The 20,030-nt window shown below is 37.7% G+C and overlaps 1 protein-coding gene across 1 annotated transcript in view; it reads left to right on the top strand.

Moving 5' to 3' along the window:
* The window catches only part of C6 (complement C6), a 400,163-nt gene that overhangs the window by 332,309 nt on the left and 47,824 nt on the right, over window positions 1–20,030 (top strand). The window contains exons 8-10 of the mRNA XM_059060881.2: window positions 315–515; window positions 14,691–14,931; window positions 19,539–19,661. Coding sequence (XP_058916864.1) covers window positions 315–515; window positions 14,691–14,931; window positions 19,539–19,661 — 565 coding nt within the window. The remainder of the gene's footprint in view (window positions 1–314; window positions 516–14,690; window positions 14,932–19,538; window positions 19,662–20,030) is intronic.

Here is a 20,030-nt window from a genome sequence, read left to right as displayed (position 1 = left end):
AGTTATGGAGTCATTTCCTTGATAGAGGTTTCCCTGGTAGTGCCTCTCTGAGTTTTATAGTTATTTGTGGCTCTCCCCTTGGCAACACAACACTACCCACATTGAATTAAGTGTTTGTGATTATCTTTCTTCTTCACTAAACTTTGACTCCCTGAAGACAGGGACTAACACTATACCTCGTTCTCTAGCAAGATGGGTCTTCAACAAACCATTTACTGAATGCATAAATGAATGAATGATCATTGCATTAAGTGTTCAGAAGTAACTCCAATATTTCCTAAATTACGTCTTACTTCATATGGATTTTTCTCCAGGTACAAGCTGAAGAAGATGATTTGGAAACAGATTTCTACGAGGATTTAATTTCTCTTGAAGATAATAAAGATCAACAAGGTTTAGCTTTCAGCCAAGAGAAGAGCTCTTTTCGTGTACCAATTTTCTATTCCTCAAAGAAAAGGCAAAGCAGCACCCATAATTCTGCGTTCAAACAAGCCATTCAAGCCTCCTACAAAAAGGTAAAGAAATGTTTCCTGATCTTTTTATTCTTTCCTGAAAATTAACACCAATTCCAGCAATCATGCGAGGAGAAGGAGAGAGCTTTTAATATCAGATGAATAGGATTTCTAACACAGATTTAAATAGACTTACTTTTCTGTGGTTATATCCCACTTCAAAAGTTATAGATGGGCTTCCCTGGTGACGCAGTGGTTGAGAGTCCGCCTGCCGACGCAGGGCTCACGGGTTCGTGCCCCGGTCCGGGAAGATCCCACATGCAGCGGAGCGGCTGGGCCCGTGAGCCATGGCCGCTGAGCCTGTGCGTCCGGAGCCTGTGCTCCGCAACGGGAGAGGCCACAACAGTGAGAGGCCCGCGTACTGCTAAAAAAAAAAAAAAAAAGAGTTAATAGAGATAATATGTATAATAATGCTTTTGGGGGGGCATTTGGCTGTGTTTATGGTTGTGTTCTCTTTAGCTTTTTTTCTCATTATTTTAGGTGTATTTCTTATAAATCACATGCCACAAAGTGTTCCTTTTTAAATCTGATCTGACAGTCTAGGGTCTTTGCTAGAGAAATTCAGCCAACTTATATTTAGTATATTCCCTGAAATATGTGATCATATTTCTTCCATCTTTAATTTTTTGTACTCAACTTTGTTGCTGGTTTCCTATTTCTTTACTTTTGTTTTTTCTGGTCACATTTCTGTTTACTCCTTTTTGCCCTTTTGGTTATTTTGGAAGTTCTACTAAACTTTTAAATTCTGCTAGTAGTTACCTTTCTCTAGTTAACAGCATAATTAAACATGTTTCTTTTATCACTTGAAGTAATATCTGTAGCCTCCCAAAGGATGTTTCATTTACCTATTCCCCACACCCCATTCCAAAGATCTCCTTGAAAACATATTTGCTTGTCTTTTTCCCAACACTATCATCCCAGGGCTCCAAAACCTCAGTTTTATTGGGATAGTTCAAAATCTTTGTATTTCACGTTATTCCTAGGATTCCTAGGGATTGTTTTGTATTCATTTATATATTATATATGTTCATTTGTAACATTCTGGTTCTTGTCTTCCCAATTAACAATTCCTCACATAACCCTTATAAATTCCAAGTTCATAATCTGTATTTTATATTTGCATTATATTTTATATATGTATTTCTATATATGTGTGTATATATATATATGTATATATATGTATATATCCATCCCATATACTCATTACTGTTTCCTCTTCTTTCATCTTCCCTTTCTTGAGATCCTGTTCTCATTCAATAGCCATATTTTTAGTATTTTCTTCAGGTAGGATACATGCAAAGTATATACCCTAAATCCTTATGTATCTACAAATGCCTACCTTTTCACTGAGCCATAAAGATAAAGAACATCATGGCTGTATAAAGGAATCTTGGAACATTGTCTTCTTTTCTTGATAGTTGGTGGATGTTATTCCACTATTCTAATTTCTATTGTTACACAGGGAAAAATTACATGTAAGTTGATCTTTCTTTTGTTTTCTCTCTGGAAATTTACAATCTTTTTATACTCTAAGTATTGGACTTTTTCCACTAACCTTGCCAGAAACTAATGGAACTCTTTCAATATATAAAAATGCATCTTCATCCATTAATTTTTCCTCATCTGTTCCTGTTTCTTTTATTATTTGCTTGTAAAATCTCCTAGATATGTATTCCAACTCTTAAATGATTTAGGGGATAGACCTTTTCTATTCGACATTTTTAGACATTTATAAGTGTTTTTTAAAATGGTATCTGTTCCTCATTAAAACCACCACTCTAAGTAGGATTTGTTCTTTTGAAAGAGACGAATGGGGAGACTGAGCCCTGAATCACAGAACCTGAGGGGAGAGGTGAAAAGAATAGACAGAGGTACCAACACCAGAAGCAATGGCACCAACACTGGAGGGAACCATTTTATGGCTCCTCCTGTTTTTACCATACTGCCCCTCATATTTTTTATTTATTAATCCATTCATACATTTATGTAAATATAAGAACTTATAGCACTATACAGATAATCTTTCCAAGCATTTCATTGATCTTCAAAAGAACCCTAAAAGGTAATAGTGGATTTGTTTTTTTGCTTTATTTTATTTATTTTTTATTTATTTTTTTTGTGTGTGTGGTATGCGGGCCTCACTGTTGTGGCCTCTCCCGTTGCGGAGCACAGGCTCCGGACGCTCAGGCTCAGCGGCCATGGCTCACGGGCCCAGCCGCTCCGCGGCATGTGGGATCTTCCCGGACCGGGGCACGAACCCGTGTCCCCTGCATCGGCAGGCGGATTCTCAACCACTGCGCCACCAGGGAAGCCCTTTTTGCTTTATTTTTATTTTTAAATTGAAGTATAGTTGATTTACAATATTGTGTTAGTTTCAGATGTACAGCAAAGTAATTCAGATATATATATATATATATATACACACACATATACACATGTATATATTCTTTTTCGGATTCTTTTCCATTATAGGTTACTACAACATATTGAATATAGTTCCTTGTGCCGTATGGTAGGACCTTGTTGGTTATCTATTTTATATATAGTAGTGTATATCTCTTAATCACAAACTCCTAATTTATCCCTCCCCCTACCTTTCCCCTTTGGCAACCATAAGTTTGTTTTTGAAGTCTGTGAATCTGTTTCTGTTTTGTAAATAAGTTCATTTGTACTGTTGGTTTTTTTAGATTCCACATATAAGCAACATTATATGATATTTGGCTTTTTCTGACTTACTTCTGTCTGACATACTTCACTTAGTGTGATAATTTCTAGGTCCATCCATGTTGCTGGATAATAATTTTTTGATATACTGTTGAGTCCAGTTGTGTCACTGGTGAAGTCAACTTGATGCCAGTGTTCTTTGAATGGGAGACTGATCACTGTTTTGCTGAAATCCAAATGTACCACATCCACAGCAGAGGTTCAACTTCCGAGTGGAGGAATGCAGGACTTAGTTCCTGGCCTCTTCACTCTAGCTGTCTCAGGCCCTTGGAGATGCCATCCAGACTCACGGCTTCAAATACTATCTACATGTTGATGAAGCCAAAATTTATGTTTCCAGCACTGTCGGTTGAACTCTATTCCAACTGCTTGTTCAACATTTCAACTTGGATTTTAATATAAGCAACTCAAAGACAGCATGTCCAAAACTGGGCTCTTGATATCTCTCCCTGCTGTAACTTGTCCCTTTCCCAGTCTTCTCCATCTTGGGAAAGCAATTCTAACTGTGAAAGTGGCTGTGAGTAAAGACCTTGAGGACATGATTGATTCCTTTCTTTTCTTCACATCCCTATATACAATCGATCAGTAAATCCTACTGGCTCTGCCTTAAAAATACATCCAAATTCAGACCATGCTCTATCAACTCCACAACTACCATCCGTGGCTCAAGGCACTATGGCCTGGATAATGCCAATAGATATCCAAGGGGTCTTCTTCCTTCCTCTTTAACTGTCTTTCAGTCTATTTTCAACAGAGCAGCCAGAGTGATATTGACTGGATACTGGCTATAAATCATAACATTCTGCTGCTCAAACCCTTGAAGCTTAAGAGCTTAAGTCTGTCCATTGACCTACCAGACCCCTCATTATTTTTCTGCCTTCATCCTCCATTATTCTCCCCTGTCCTCATTCAGTTCAGCTCATAATGCCTCCTCACTGTTCCTCAAACACAGGCTGGCCACACTCTTACCACAGGACCTTTGCACAAGCTGTTCCATCTATAAGCTTTCCCCCAAGATTTCTGCTTGCCTTCTTTTCCTTTTTTTTAAATGGAGTATAGTTGGTTTACACGGCTGTCAGTTTCTGCTGTACAGCAAAGTGAATCAGCCATATGTATACATATATCCCCTCTTTTTTGGATTTCCTTCCCATTTAGGTCACACAGAGCACCAAATAGAGTTTCCTATACTATACAGTAGGTTCCCATTAGTTATCTATTTTATTATAGTAGTGTATATATGTCAATTCCAATCTCCCAATTCATCTCACCCCCTGTTTCCCCCTTGGTATCCATACCTTTGTTCTCTACGTCTCTGTCTCTATTACTGCGTTGCAAGTAAGATCATTACCATTTTTCTAGATTCCACAAATATTCATTAGTATACCATATTTGTTTTCTCTTTCTGACTTACTTCACTCTGTATGACAGTCTCTGGGTCCATCCACATCTCTACAAATGACCCAGTTTCATTCCCTTTTATGGCTGAGTAATATTCCATTGTATATACATACCACATCTTCTTTATCCATTGCTCTGTTGATGGACATTTAGGTTGCTTCCATGACCTGGCTATTGTAAATAGCACTGCAATGAACATTGGGGTGCATGTGTCTTTTTGAATTATGGTTTTCTCTTGGTATATGCCCAGTAGTGGGATTGCTGTGTCATATGGTAGTTCTATTTTTAGTTGTTTAAGGAACCATACTGTTCTCCACAGTGGCTATATCAATTTACATTCCCACCAACAGTGTAAGAGGGCTCCCTTTTCTCCGTACCATCTACAACATCTGCTGTTTGTAGGTATTTTTGATGATGGCCATTCTGACTGGCATGAGGTGATACCTCATTGTAGTTTTGATTTTCATTTCTCTAATGATTAGTGATGTTGAGCAACTTATCATGTATCTCTTGGCCATCTGTATGTCTTCTTTGGAGAAATGTCTATTTAGGTCTTCTGCCCATTTGTTGATTGGATTGTTTGGGTTTTTTTGATATTGAGCTGCAAGAGCTTTTTCTATACATTGGAGATTAATCCCTTGTCAGTTGCTTCATTTGCAAATATTGTCTCCCATTCTGAGGGGTGTCTTTTCATCTAGCTTATGGTTTCCTTTGCTGTGCAAAAGATTTTAATTTTCATTAGTTTATGTTTGTTTTTTATTTTCATTACTCTAGGAGGTGGGTCAAAAAAGATCTTGCTGTAATTTATGTCAAAAAGTGCTCTGCCTATTTTTCCTCTAAGAGTTTTACAGTATCTGGACTTACATTTAGGTCTTTAATCCATTTTGAGTTTATTTTTGTGTACACTGTTGCATTCTTTTACATGTAGCTGTCCAGTTTTCCCAGCACCATTTATTGAAGAGACTGTCTTTTCTCCATTGTATATTCTTGCCTCCTTTGTCATAGATTGGGTGACCATAGGTGGTGGTTTCCACTAACCTATATTTCTGTTTTTGTGCCAGTACCATATTGTCTTGATTACAGTAGCTTTTTAGTATAGTCTGAAGTCAGGGAGTCTGATTCCTCAAGCTCTGTTTTTCTTTCTCAAGATTGCTTTGGTTATTCAGGGTTTTTTGTGTTTCCATACAAATAGTAAAATTTTTTGTTCTACTTCTGTGAAAAATGCCATTCGTAATTGATAGGGATTGCACTGAATGTATAGATGCTTTGGGTAGTATAGTCATTTTCACAGTATTGATTCTTCCAGTCCAAGAACATGGTATATCTCTCCATCTGTTTGTGTCATCTTTAATTTCTTTCATCAGTGTCTTATAGTTTTCTGCATACAGGTGTTTTGTCTCCTTAGGTAGGTTTATTCCTAGGTATTTTATTCTTTTTGTTGCAATGGTAAATGGGAGTGTTTCCTTAATTTCTTTTTCTGATCTTTCATTTAGTGTATAGGAATGCAAGGGATTACTGTGTATTAATTTTGTATCCTGCAACTTTACTAAATTCATTGATTAGCTCTAGTAGTTTTCTGGTGGCATCTTTAGCATTCTCTATGTATAGTATCATGTCATCTGCAAACAGTGACAGTTTTACTTCTTCTTTTCCAATTTGTATTCCTTTTATTTCTTTTCTTCTCTGATTGCTGTGACTAGGACTTCCAAAACTATGTTGAATAATAGTGGCAAGAGTGGACACCCTTGTTTGTTCCTGATCTTAGTGGAAATGGTATCAGTTTTTCACCATTGAGAATGATGTTTTCTGTGGGTTTGTTGTATATGGCCTTTATTATGTTGAGGTAGTTTCCCTCTATGCTCACTTTCTGGAGAATTTTTATCATAAATGGGTGTTGAATTTTGTCAAAAGCTTTTTCTGCATTTATTGGGATGATCATATGGTTTTTATCCTTCAATTTGTTAATATGGTGTATCACATGGATTGATTTGCATATATTGAAGAATCCTTGTATCCCTGGGATAAACCCCACTTGATCATGGTATATGATCCTTTTAATGTGTTGTTGGATTCTGTTTGCTAGTATTTTGTTGAGGATTTTTGTGTCTATGTTCATCAGTGATATTGGCCTGTAGTTCTCTTTCTTTGTGATATCTTTGTCTGGTTTTGGTATCAGGGTGATGGCAGCCTTATAGAATGAGCTTGGGAGTGTTCCTCCCTCTGTGATTTTTTTGGAAGAGTTTGAGAAGGATGGGTGTTAGCTCTTCTCTAAATGTTTCATACAATTCACCTGTGAAGCCATCTGGTCCTGGACTTTTATTTGCTGGAAGATTTAACCACAGTTTCAATTTCATTACTTGTGACTGGTCTATTCATCTTTTCTATTTCTTCCTAGTTCAGTCTTGGAAGGCTGAACTTTTCTAAGAATTTGTCCAATTTTTCCAGGTTGTTCATTTTATTGGCATATAGTTGCTTGTAGTAGTTTCTTATGATCCTTTGTATTTCTGCAGTGTCAGTTGTAACTTCTCCTTTTTCATTTCTAATTTTATTGATTTGAGTCCTCTCCCTTTTTTTCTCAATGAGTCTGGCTAAAGACTCAATTTTTTTTGTCTTCTCAAAGAAGCAGCTTTTAGTTTTATTGATCTCTGCTATTGTTTTCTTCATTTCTATTTCATTTATTTCTGCTCTGATCTTTATGATTTCTTTCCTTATACTAACTTTAGGGGTTTTCGTTGTTGTTGTTGTTCTCCTTCTTCTTCTTTCCTTAGTTGCTTTAGGTGTAAGGTTAGCTTGTTTATTTGAGATATTTCTTGTTTCTTGAGGTAGGATTGTATTGCTATAAATTTCCCTCTTAGAACTGCTCTTGCTGCATTCCATAGGTTTTGGATCATCGTGTTTTCATTGTCATTTGTCTCTAGGCATGTTTTGATTTGCTCTTTGATTTCTTCAGTGATCTTTTGGTTATTTAGTAACGTATTGTTTAGCCTCCATGTGTTTGTGGTTTTTTCTGTAATTTATTTTAATTTCAGAGTGTTGTGGTTGGAAAAGATGCTTGTTATGATTTCAATTTTCTTAAATTTATTGAGGCTTCATTTCTGACCCAAGATATGATGTATCCTGGAGAATGTTCCATGTTCACTTGAGAAGAAAGTGTATACTTTTGTTTTTTGATGGAATGTCCTGTAAATATAAATTAAGTCCATTTGGGCTAATGTGTCATTTAAAGCTTGTGTTTCCTTATTAATTTTCTGTCTGGATGATCTGTCCATTGTTGAAAGTGGGGTGTTAAAGTCCCCTACTATGATTGTGTTACTGTCAATTTTCCCTTTTATGGCTGTTAGCATTTACCTTATGTATTGAGGTGCTCCTAAGTTAGGTACATAAATATTTACAATTGTTATACCTTCTTCTCGTATTGATCCCTTGATCATTATGTAGTGTCCTTTCTTGTCTCTTTTAACATTCTTTATTTTAATGTCCATTTTATCTAATATGAGTATGGCTACTCCAGCTTTCTTTTGATTTCCATTTGCATGGAATATCTTTTTCTATCCCCTCACTTTCAGTCTGTATGTGTCCCTAGATCTGAAGTGGGTCTCTTGTAGACAGAATATATATGGGTCTTGTTTTCATATCCATTCAGCCAGTCTGTCTTTTGGTTGGAGCACTTAATCCATTTACATTTAAGGTAATTATCAATATGTTTGTTCCTATTACCATTTTCTTAATTTGGGGACATTTGTTTTTGTGGGTCTTTTTCTTCTCTTCTGTTTTCCACCTAGAGAAGTGTCTTTAGCATTTATTGTAAAGCTGGTTCGGTGATGCTGAATTCTCATAGCTTTTGCTTGTCTGTAAAGCTTTTGATTTCTCTGTCAAATCTGAATGAGATCCTTGCTAGGTAGAGTAATCTTGATTGTAAATTTTTTCTTTTCATCACTTTAAATATATCCTGCCGTTCACTTCTGGCCTGCAGAGATTCTGCTGAAAAATCTGCTGATAACCTTCTGGAGATTCTCTTGTATGTTATTTGTTGCTTTTCCCTTGCTGCTCTTAATATTTTTTCTTTGTACTTAATTTTTGTTAATTTGATTAATATGTGTCTAGGCATTTTTCTTCTTGGGTTTATCCTGTATGAGACTTTCTTCACTTCCTGGACTTGGGTAACTATTTCCTCTCCCATGTTAGGGAAGTTTTCAACTATAATCTCTTCAAATATTTTCTCAGACGCTTATCTTTCTCTTCTTTTGAAAACGCTATAATTCAAATGTTGGTGCATTTAATGTTGTTCCAGAGACCTCTGAGACTCTCCTCATTTCTTTTCATTCTTTTTTCTTTATTCTGCCCTGCAGCAGTGAATTTCACCATACTGTCTTCCAGCTCACTTACCCATTTCTGCCTTAGTTATTCTGCTACTGATTACTCTAATGTATTTTTCATTTCTGTTATTGTGTTCTTCATCACTGATTGTTCTTTAGTTCTTCTAGGTCCTTGTTAAACATTTCTTGTATCTTCTTAATCCATGCCTCCATTCTATCTCCGAGGTCTTGGATCATATTTACTATTATTACTCTGAATTCTTTTTTAGGTAGATTGCCTATTTCCTCTTCATTTATTTGGTCTTGTGAGTTTTTACCTTGCTCTTTCGTCTGCAACATATTTCAATGTCGTTTCATTTTGTCTAACATACTGTGTTTGTGGTCTCCTTTCGGCAGGAAACAGTGTTGTAGTTCCTCTTGCTTCTGTTGTCTGCTCCCTGGTGGATGAAGTTGGTCCAGGTGCTTGTGTAGGCTTCCTGGTGGGAGGGACTGGTGCCTGTGCTCTGGTGGTTGGAGCTTAGTCTTTTCCTTCTGATGGGCTGGACCACATCAGTTGGTGGTTTTGATGTTTCTGTGAGCTTAGTACAACTTTTGGCAGCCTGTCCACTGATGGGTGGGGTTGTGTTCCTGTCTTGCTGGTTGTTTGGTGTGAGGTGTCCAGCACTGGAGCCTGCATGCAGTTGGGCGGAGCTGGGTCTTGATGTCAGGATGGATATTTCCAGGAGAGCACACACCGATTAATATTTCCTGGTACTAGGAATTCTCTGGTGGTCCAGAATCCTGGACTTGGCACTCCCACCCTGGATGCCTAGGCCTGACCCCTGGTGGGGAACCAAGAGCCCACAAGCTGCACAGTGTATCCAGAGAAAAAAGGGGGAAAAAAAGGAAAAGAAAACAAACAGATAAACAGAACCCAGTACAAATGACAAAAACAAACAGCAAAACAACACAAAAAAAGTAAAAAAGAAAACAAACAAAACCCAAGACAAATGATAAAAACAAAAACAAAGAAACAGACAAAAAAGACAAAAAAAAAACAGGAGAACAAACAAAAGAGCTCAAAAATGAAAACCATCAAAGACTAATTTAACAAAAACAAAAAATAAAAAACTAAACAAAAAAAGAAAGCAAACTAAATAAAAGGCAAAGAAACTATAAAACAAACACACAAAATGACCAAAAAAAATCCAAAAGAACAAAAACAGGAAAAAAAACACAAAATGACAAAAAAAGTAAAGTAAAAATAGAAACATTTTTTAAAATATTTTAAAATAAAATATAAAACATAATAAAAATAACAAAAACTGAACAAAATGAAACAAACAAAAAAGAATAATAGTGATAAGAATATTTTCCTGGGGCCTCCGCTGTCAGTGTCCTTGCTCCCACAGTGAGCCACAGCCCAAATCCACCTCCCCAGGAGGCCCTCCAATACCTCTAGGTAGGTCTTGACCCTCTGTGGGCTCTATACGGGCAGCTCAGACTCCGACCTGGCCCAGCTTCCATGTGTACTTGCCCCCAAAGTCCACTGCTGTTAAAGTTAGACAGGTCTCTGTTGTGGGAACACTCATTGTCTATTCAGGTATTCCACAGATGCAGGATTTACCAAGCTGATCATGGGGGTTTAATCCATGGCTTGTACAGCTTCATGGAGTGATTTCCTCCTCCTTAGTCACACCACCACTGAGGCTCAGCTTTGGTTTTGGCCCCACCTCTGCATGTGTGCCCCCATCCAGCATCTGTTCCCTGCCAAGGCAAGAGGGAGCAAAAGCCACACTTGATTGGAGCACACTTACTCACTCAGGCCAGGGAGGGGTATGGCAGCCACAACTGGGGTGTGTGTGAAGTGTCTGCATCAGCAGAGACCAACAGTTGCAACAGACTGGGATGCACTCCCACTCTGGTGGGAGTCCCTCCCAGTGCCGCAGAGGCAGGGGCTGGCATGTGGGGGCAGTGGCAGCCCTGCCCCCTGAGCACCATTCAACAATGGCACCTCATTTCCTAGGCAGACCACACTTCCTCTAGGGGCATTCCTGGCCTCAGAGCCCCTCACTCCTGTCCCCTGTTGTATCCATGCAGCCCACAGTGGTCCTTTCCCCAGATATGCTCTCTTAAACCCACACTTTAGCACTCAGCCCCTGCCAGCATGGGCAGATTCCCATCTCAGGCAGGGGCACCCAGGGCTGATTCCCGAGGAGGCTTTGGCATGGGCAGCGCTCAGGAACCTGGAGCCTATGCAGGGAGAGGAGGCCTTGGATTGAGGGGCAGGTGAGCCTGCTCAGATGGGTGCTCCTCCCAGTGCCCGTAGAGGCCAAAAAAGTTGGGTGGGGAAGGAGGTTGCAATGGCGGCCCCACCCCTTGTGTGCCACTCAACAATGACTTCTTGCTTCCATGGTGTCCCAGGCTTCTATAAATTTTTCCAGTTGTGGAGCTCCTTACTCCTGTCCCTTTCACAGCCAACAGCTGTCCACTCCCTGGGTCCATGCTCCAAACCCCACTTTCCAGCACCCAGCCCCCCTCTGCACCAGGAGACACACGACTCGGGCTGGGATGTGCAGAGTTGTGTTGTAGACCATGCGCACAGCTCTTACTTTGTCCTGCCTTCCACAGATGGTCTGCTGCATTCCCCTTTGATCCTCTGAAGGTCTCTTTCTGTCCCAGCGGATTTCCCCACCATGAGGAGGTTTTACTGAGTGCAGGAACCTCTCCTCACCTTTGGCTTCCCACCAGGGGTACTGGTCCCTTTTTTGATTCCTCTTTTCTTTTGTCTTACTCAGTCGTGAGGGGATCTTTTCTTGTCCTTTTAGGTGTCTGAAGTCTTCCGCTAACATTCAGCAGGTGCTCTGTGAGAATTCTTCTATTTGTAGATGTATTCTTTTTTTTTTTTAATTGGGATATAGTTGCTTTACAATGTTGTGTTAGTTTCTGCTGTACAATGAAGTGAATCAACTATATGTATACATATATCCCCTCCCTCTTGATGTACTTGTGAGGACAGATGAATTCAGCATCCTCTTATTCTGCCATCTTGACTCCTCCCCCTCGGTAGTAGATGTTTTTAACACCACTTTGCAGATGAGTAAATTGAAGTCCATATATTTACTTTTAATTCAACAGAATTCATCAAATACCTACTATGTGTCAGGCACTACACTAAAGTCCAAGAAGTCAAGTCACTCCCATGATCTTACTATGAGTAAATGCCAGAGTTGGGAATTAAAATCAATTGTCTAATTTTTGCCCACTATCACATCTACCATATTATATCTCAAGCTACTTGCTTATTCATTCATTCCTTTATTCATCATTTCACCAAACTCTGGAAAGAGGACAGCTCTGGTGATATGAGCATGTTGAAAAAGAATAAAATAAATTCCTTTTATAACACAGATTGTTAGTCCACTTTTTTTTTTTTTTTTTAGTCCACTATTGAATGGACTCTGGGTCATATTGTTCCCCTCACACTTACCAAATTATATTCTTAAGACAAGTCAGTGTCAGAATTACCAGAAGGTAAAAAGATACCTCCCCAGACCCTTCTTTTAATTTATTGATTCAGCATGTCTTGGATTGGGCATGTGAGTCTGGCTTTTTTTCAGTAAGAGTCCCCCAGCTTGCTCTGAAGCAAATCTATTATATATATATATATATATATATATATATATATATATATAAAATCAGTCTCAAAATTAAGGTTTGCTTCACAGAATTGGTTTATAAATGTTTCAAACATGCTAGAGAACATCTGTAAAACCCTTAACTGTAGGTAAACAGCTATTATTTTATCTCTAATAGTCTGCCCCAAAGTGGAAACATTTCAGGCTATTCACAGTATCAGGTTCGAACATATGAAACTACTGATATTCAACCATTTTTGACTTACAAGATTGTCAACTTTGTGTGGTTCAGCCCAACATCTTTGATTAGATCTGAGCAGAATAAGGATATCTCAGGTTAAATAGAAAATGCTACTGCAACCTCTCTCAATCTTCAAATAGAGAAAATAATGTCCCACAAACTTGAAAATCAATCCAAGCCCTTAAGTGGAGTTTAATGCTTTACTTATCTTGTCACTAAAAGATCTGACTAAACATTTGTTGGGCAGATAGTCTGTTTCAAGTCAAAATACCAGTTATCTCAGCAAGATTCAGTGCTTTTTTGAATTTCTTTACAAAATTGAACAAACAAAAAGATGGTTAAAATAAAGCAAGCTCTCACAGAATGTTGAAATAGACCACACATGGTTAATAACATACTGTCACATAATTTTTTAGTCCAGAATAGCCAGTTCTAGCCATCAGGCACTGACAAGTGGGGTACCAAGAAGGTGCTTGTGCTAAGTCAAGTTACCAAAATTTCACTTGTATTTTCCACAATTTCATTTTTTAAAGCAACCTGGAAATTTTTAACAACCCATTTCAATGCACATATCCAAACAGGCACATTTCAGTTATTCAGGAATTAAGTGTGCTTCTTTCTAAAAGCACAATGTCCCTCTACCTTTCCAAAGCCACACCTCCATGACAAAATTCAAGTATTAAACTTAGAATTAATGGACTCTTAAAATGTAAGCCCCATAAAGACCTGAATATTTTCTTCCTTGTTCACATCTATGTCCACTGCATATGAGATAGCTGAGAGATAAATGTATTGAAGGTAAGGAGAGAGGAAAGAGTAAGGAAAGGGAGAGAAGGAGGGAGGAAGAGAGAGGTGGATGAATATTGACTCTTCCTCAAGCCTTGTGAGGTTTTTCTTCTTTTGTGTTAACAGTCATTTTGTGCCACAATTGTAGCACACAGAAAGATAGCTGTTTAATAATTTACAGCGATAATAATTTAAGTAATAAATTTAACTAATAAAGACCTTTGGCTAAAATATGCCCCTCTCTCTTTTTATTACTTAAACATTACAATTTGCTAAAATTGAGAAATCAGTTACAGTATATAAGTTTTTTTTAAAAGAACAATATATATGGATACACACATAAAACAGTGGCTATGGAGAAGGACAATATAATGGAATGAAATTTGGGGCATAATACCAATCACCTAATCCTAAATTAATTTGACATAACAAAAGACAATTAAAGAAAAAAGAACCTCCAAACAAATATTTCTGTTTATGGATAGAGGAGAGAGAATACAAATAATTTTGTTTAATTTTACTCCTTATGTAATTTTAAGTCATAACATTTTGGAGTTGAAAGGGGTATGAAACGTCATAGATGAAGGCTGTGCAGCAGGTGACATTTCCCAGACAACTGAGGCCCAGAGAATTGACATGGTTTTCCTGAGTCTTTGACAAAGCTATGACTTGAATCTCATTGTGTAACTTCCAGTTGAAAATTTACACAATCTTTGTTCAATTATTTGCATTAGCTAAGCTTTCTAAATAATAACATGGTAGGGGTGCACCCACGATTGACCATCAAGAAAGAAAGATTTACTTTTTGATACTTGATCTCTTTTTGGTAGAGAGCACATGCCTCAGTCACACAGTTTACATGATTGAGGTCATCTTAATCTGCTTACCATTTTGAACATCTGAGGAAATACTGGAAAAAAAATAAAATGAAAATTATCATTTTGTCTGTGGGAACATGCAATGGAGAGTTAACAATTGTTGTAATGCTGTGGTTAGAATGAAGCTGATGGTAAACATTTAATGCTTGATCCCTCAGGCTTTCATTACCTTTAATAATCTTTTTCTTTTTTTTAATCCTTTCTCCTATTCCATTTAGGATTCCAGTTTTATCAGGATCCATAAAGTGATAAAAGTCTTAAATTTCACAATGAAAACTAAAGATCTGCAGCTTTCTGATGTCTTTTTGAAAGCACTTAACCATTTGCCTCTAGAATACAACTCCGCTTTATACAGCCGGATATTTGATGACTTCGGGACTCACTATTTCACCTCTGGCTCCCTGGGAGGCGTGTATGATCTCCTCTATCAGTTTAGCAAGGAAGAACTAAAGAACTCAGGTTCGCTTTCTTCAACCTTCATTTTTAACTGATAAGATAGTGTGCAATACATTTTTCTCTTTCTCTATCCTCTTAGTTCTTTTTTATTGACTTTATTTCGACCCTGCTTTATTTCCAAAATGATATGAAGACAAACCAAAAAGTACACACTCAAGGAAATAAAATAGAAATAGAAAATTCAGACAAAAAGAAGAAGGAAAAGTAAATAGGCTTCACCTCTTTGGGCATCAGATTTGACCCAGAATTTCCTGACGTTAAGAACATCATAAGCTGCTTAGTAGTGGTAAACTAAAGAGAGATGCATGCCATCACCTCAAGGAAAACAAAATTTGTCTTGGAACTAAACTCTAAAAGATAATTTACTTATAGCAATTTTATAGAAGATAACAATTTTATAAAACTGTAGTTACAGCAAATCCACCGGCAGTCTTTTTTCTTTCTTTTCTTTTTTTTTTTTTCTTGGCTGAGCGCTTGTGGGATCTTAGTTCCCCGACTAGGGATTGAACCCAGGCCCTCAATAGTGAAAGTGTAAACTCCTAGCCACTGGACTAATTCTTTTTCTTTTAATGATTTTAACTGAAAGTCAAGGGCAAAGGGTGAGAAGCAATTAAGGACTTGACAAGGGACTAAGTTAATATGGGCCATATATGCACCTACTGGTGACAAAACTTGAAACCAGATGGGAAGCACTTTCATTTGAGGAAAGATTGCAATTTTATATCTTGCGATATAATCAGTGATATTTTTCTGCTTACATATTAAATAACAATATAAACCTTGGTTTAAAAAATAAATCTTGGTTTCTTATTATCCTAGATTGCCAATATTAATTACTATTACTTAAGTACCTTTGTATAAATTTTTCAGGCTCCTGTGTGAAATTTTTCAGGCTGCTGTGTGAAATGACACAGTGTCCTTGTGATGCTTCTATCTTGAGAACATGGCTAGGAAATTGTATAATAACCAGAACCCAACTGACAGATTCCCCTAAATAAATCAGAATTCTTGATCATTTAACTTTTATACAAAAGAAAGTAAGAATTTATTTTAAAAGACACCAAGCCAACTCTGAGGTCAACAGAGTTTCAATCCTTCTGTTCTTATATCTCATTATGGCAAATGGTAATGTTTAATGGGGCTTCCCTGAGTCCTTCTAAACCTTAATTGATCAGATGTCCATCACGATCTGCATTTTTAGAGAGGAGATGGGATAAATGTCTTTGAGAAAGATTTTCAGTAAGAAGGTCTTCAAAATTTTTTGCCTGACAGAGTTACTGAAATCCAAAAGACTTATGCTGTGATGGGCTTTCCACACTGCCTGCCTCTTATGTTTCCTTACAGTTATCCTTTCCACCGGAGCAATGTTTGCTTGATGAATTCCATCAACATTTATGCTGAGCAAAAATCGTTCAGGGAAGTCTCTGGCCCTTGACTTCGTTTCATCTCACCCTTGGGATAAAATTATTCTGGTCACTGCTGCTGTAGCCAAGAATAATTTCTCACTTGATAAGCTATACTCATCATGCATTCACAGCAAAGCCTCTAGAGGCTTAGAGTTCAGGTCAGTTAAAGAACTATGTGAATCTTTAATCAACCATCCAGCATTTTAATAGTTGAAACCCCATAACAAAAATGAAGAGTGATGAGCTATACTTTCTTCCTGAAATTTTCTCACCTTCCATCTTTTTCTCTTTAAATAAAAATACAGACTTCAGACACAGAGCCACACGTAATAAGAGAAAGAAAGGGAGTTTGAGATATGATATAAAACTGGAAATATATAACCATACACACCTATGTACACATACACACACTATATATATACATAGTATTTATAGTATGTGTATATATATTTATATTTAATATATTAAATAAGATATATATCCATATATTCAATATTTTTATATGTAATATATATTCTTATAGTCATTAAATATGTGCATTTCCATGTATATATATACTTCTCTGAGTCACAATAATAATATTGGAGCTCAATTTTAATTGTGGTTAAGATGAAGTTCACTCAGACAGAAACAAATCTCAGTAAAATGGAATTCTCCGGTGGGTGTGCTTACCTGTTTTTGCCCACTCTTCAGATGAATACATATTCTGGCCACCTCCCTTTTCCCTCTTTTAGTCCTTCTCCCCTTACTTCTCGATAATGTAGAATTAGAGTTTAGGCTTAGTTTTTATTTGTTTTATTCAATAAGAATTATTTGCTTTATTCAATAAGAATTATATCCCTTGTCATTAATTTTTTTAAATGACTTGAATACTTCATAGTACTTTCTCTAGTGCAAGAAGAATAAAACAAAATTAAATTGCTTTTTATTTGCATCCCTTGATTTATTGCTCTACTGAACAGTGTCCCATAGTCAATTTAAAACCTTGAATTTAAAACCTTGAATAAAAGTTGGCATTGCTTCAGTGTGCAAGGTAAAAAGAATTTCAGGAATACACAGAGAACATTAAAGAATTAAAATATCATGTTATACAAGATGGTAATTTTAAAGTGCTTTGACTGGGAAGTCACTTTCTGCTCTGAATTAGAGCAGAAAAACTACACACCCCACTATTTATCTGTATGACATTTTTGATTGACACTGTTGACCTTTCCTCAGAGTAGCTGAGGACATTTCTGAAATACTCATCCCTGTGTCACATCAGAGGGACACTCAGGCTTGAGAGGGCAAGTGCTTCAGCATCAAGAAATTCCTGTGTCAGTGTGGATATGGGTCAGGCACAAGCTATAGGACATCTTGTGAAGAAGAAAAGGCCGGCACAGAAATTCACTGATAAAGCCTTGATATTTTGATCACTGCATGACCAACCCCATGACTCATAAGAGAGATTCATCATTCAAATCTTTAAGCACTCTCCTGTAACCCTCAGCAAATGTAATTAACTTTATAGTCAATTAATTATGTTATAATTAGTGAATTGGTCACATACAATTTAATTTTCACTTATAAATCGTAGAAACCTAATGAAAGGATAAGAGCTGTGCACCACAGACGTATTAAATTCCTCACATGGCCTAAACATTTGCCTGACCCCCTTATAAGAACAATACTACCAGAAGAAAAATGAGTTGTGTTTATTCAGTCTGACCAAAACAGCCATCAAACCAAGAATTCTTTACTCCAACCTGTAATACATCTCTTTGAATGGGTCAAACTATTGAAAAAACGGTGAAGTAGGAAGCCCCATCCCCATCTACTCAGCCTCATTCCTCAGTGATCTGTGCCCTCAGGTTTAAATTTCAGCATCATACTCACATGACGCATCCAGCTCTGAAAACATTCTTCCCTGCCTCTTGTAACCTGCAACCCTAAGAATCAGTATCTGCTAAACCACTTTGCTTTAAGGTGCTTAAGAGCTCACATAACAGCTCTATCTCTCATGAGCTTGTATTTTTCAAGGCAATTTTTAACTAAACATCAAAAAAACTGGATTCTAGTTTAGGTGTTTTGGGTACCAGGTCAGGTGACTTGGGAAGCTGTTAAAAAAAACAAACAAACAAAGAAAGGAAACATTTATTCCCCTCAAATTACTCCAGATAAGCAGTACCAAGTTAGCCTCCAAACAGCCAGACCTGTTTCTCTGTGCTCTGTCCCACTCAATTCCTGACATACCCATCGGTTTTGAAGTAATTAAGAATAATGGCTAGCATTGGGGTGGAAAAGACTGATTCAGATACTAAAATCTTTAACAAATGATGCTTCGAAGTTTGTTAAAAGATAAGAACAATGAAGACCAAAGGAATTAGAATTGGATGTCCTGAGCTTCAGAGCATCAAGACTTTTACAAGAGTTATAAAATTGTGGAGTGTCATCCTATGAAAGCAGCACTGGGAAAGCAGGAAGATATCAAGCCCAGCTCCAACTCCTAAAGAGGCTGGGAATGAGGCAGCATCAACGTCCCTTGGAGACAACGGTAGAAATATATCAAGTATAGGCTTGAATTAAGATGAGGAGAAAGAGCAAACAGTCATCGAGGGCATAAAAGCAGAGTTCATGAGTCAGGAAGTCAGAATTTCTGATAGTAAAATGAAAGGGTTCTGGAAGTAGAGGTGGAGTGAGCAGCTAAGTCAGGGAGAGGAAGCATAGCCAAGTATGAGAATGAGTGTTCCGGGAAGGAAAGGTGACCAATGAGATCTACATTTTAGGTGGTGAACAGGGAAAGAAGTGAAATGGACTCAGTTCTCACAGAATCAGCTGTGGCCCCAAAAGAAGTCCTGTCAGTGGGGCACCAAACAGAGCATGTGTTCATCTCTTGACTTGTAGGGCTATACAAGGGCAGTGGCCAGCAGGACTGGAAAGCTTAGAGATTTATTGTGTGTAGGCAACATGGAGACGCCAACATGATCCCCATGGGGGAGATGGAAGGGACTCATATATACCTCTTCTCTTCCACATGTCCCAGGGCCTGTGAAGGCCTGCCTCTGTAGTAAAAGCCATTAATCATTCGAGTTCATGGGAACTGGAGGAGTTGTGTGCTGATAGGGAGTACCTGTAGCTCCCCAAGTGCCCAGAGCCTCATGTACCTCTTCCCTGAATTCTCCATGGTACATTCTCAGGGTTTTTTGCTTGTATTCCATTTCCTAGGTTTAACGAAGGCAGAGGCCCAAAACTGCATCCGGGTTGAAACAAAGAAACGCTTCCTTTTTTTTAAGAAAACAAAAGTGGAATACCGGTGCACCACTAACAAGCTGTCAGAGAAATATGGAGGTAACAATGCTTTCTCTTAGCAGCTTACCCAGTGCGTCCTGACTGGCAGTAATTTAAGAACCATATTGCACATGACTGTGACTACACTACTTTTCACTTTTCATTAGTTTCATTTGTTTGCCTCAGAGCCCTATGTGTGATGGGGGAAGGGAGCAAATCAAATATTAGTACTACTTAAAAGGGGACATGGTTAAGATTTTCTTTATCTCCTATTTAGTTTGTTTAACTGAATGCACACTTATTGATTCTTACTATCGGCCAAACTCAGTATTAAGCATTGTAAAGTACAGATGGGCATGAACTAGGTCTTCCAGTCAAGGAACTTACAAAGTAAGGATACAGATAGACAACCATTGAAAATACAGAAGA

The sequence above is a fragment of the Kogia breviceps genome, chromosome 4 (genome assembly GCF_026419965.1).
Source record: "Kogia breviceps isolate mKogBre1 chromosome 4, mKogBre1 haplotype 1, whole genome shotgun sequence".
In the NCBI taxonomy this organism is placed as follows: Eukaryota; Metazoa; Chordata; class Mammalia; order Artiodactyla; family Physeteridae; genus Kogia; species Kogia breviceps.
The sequence above is the reverse complement of the archived record's forward strand: the minus strand, read 5'-3'. Positions and strand labels throughout refer to the sequence as shown.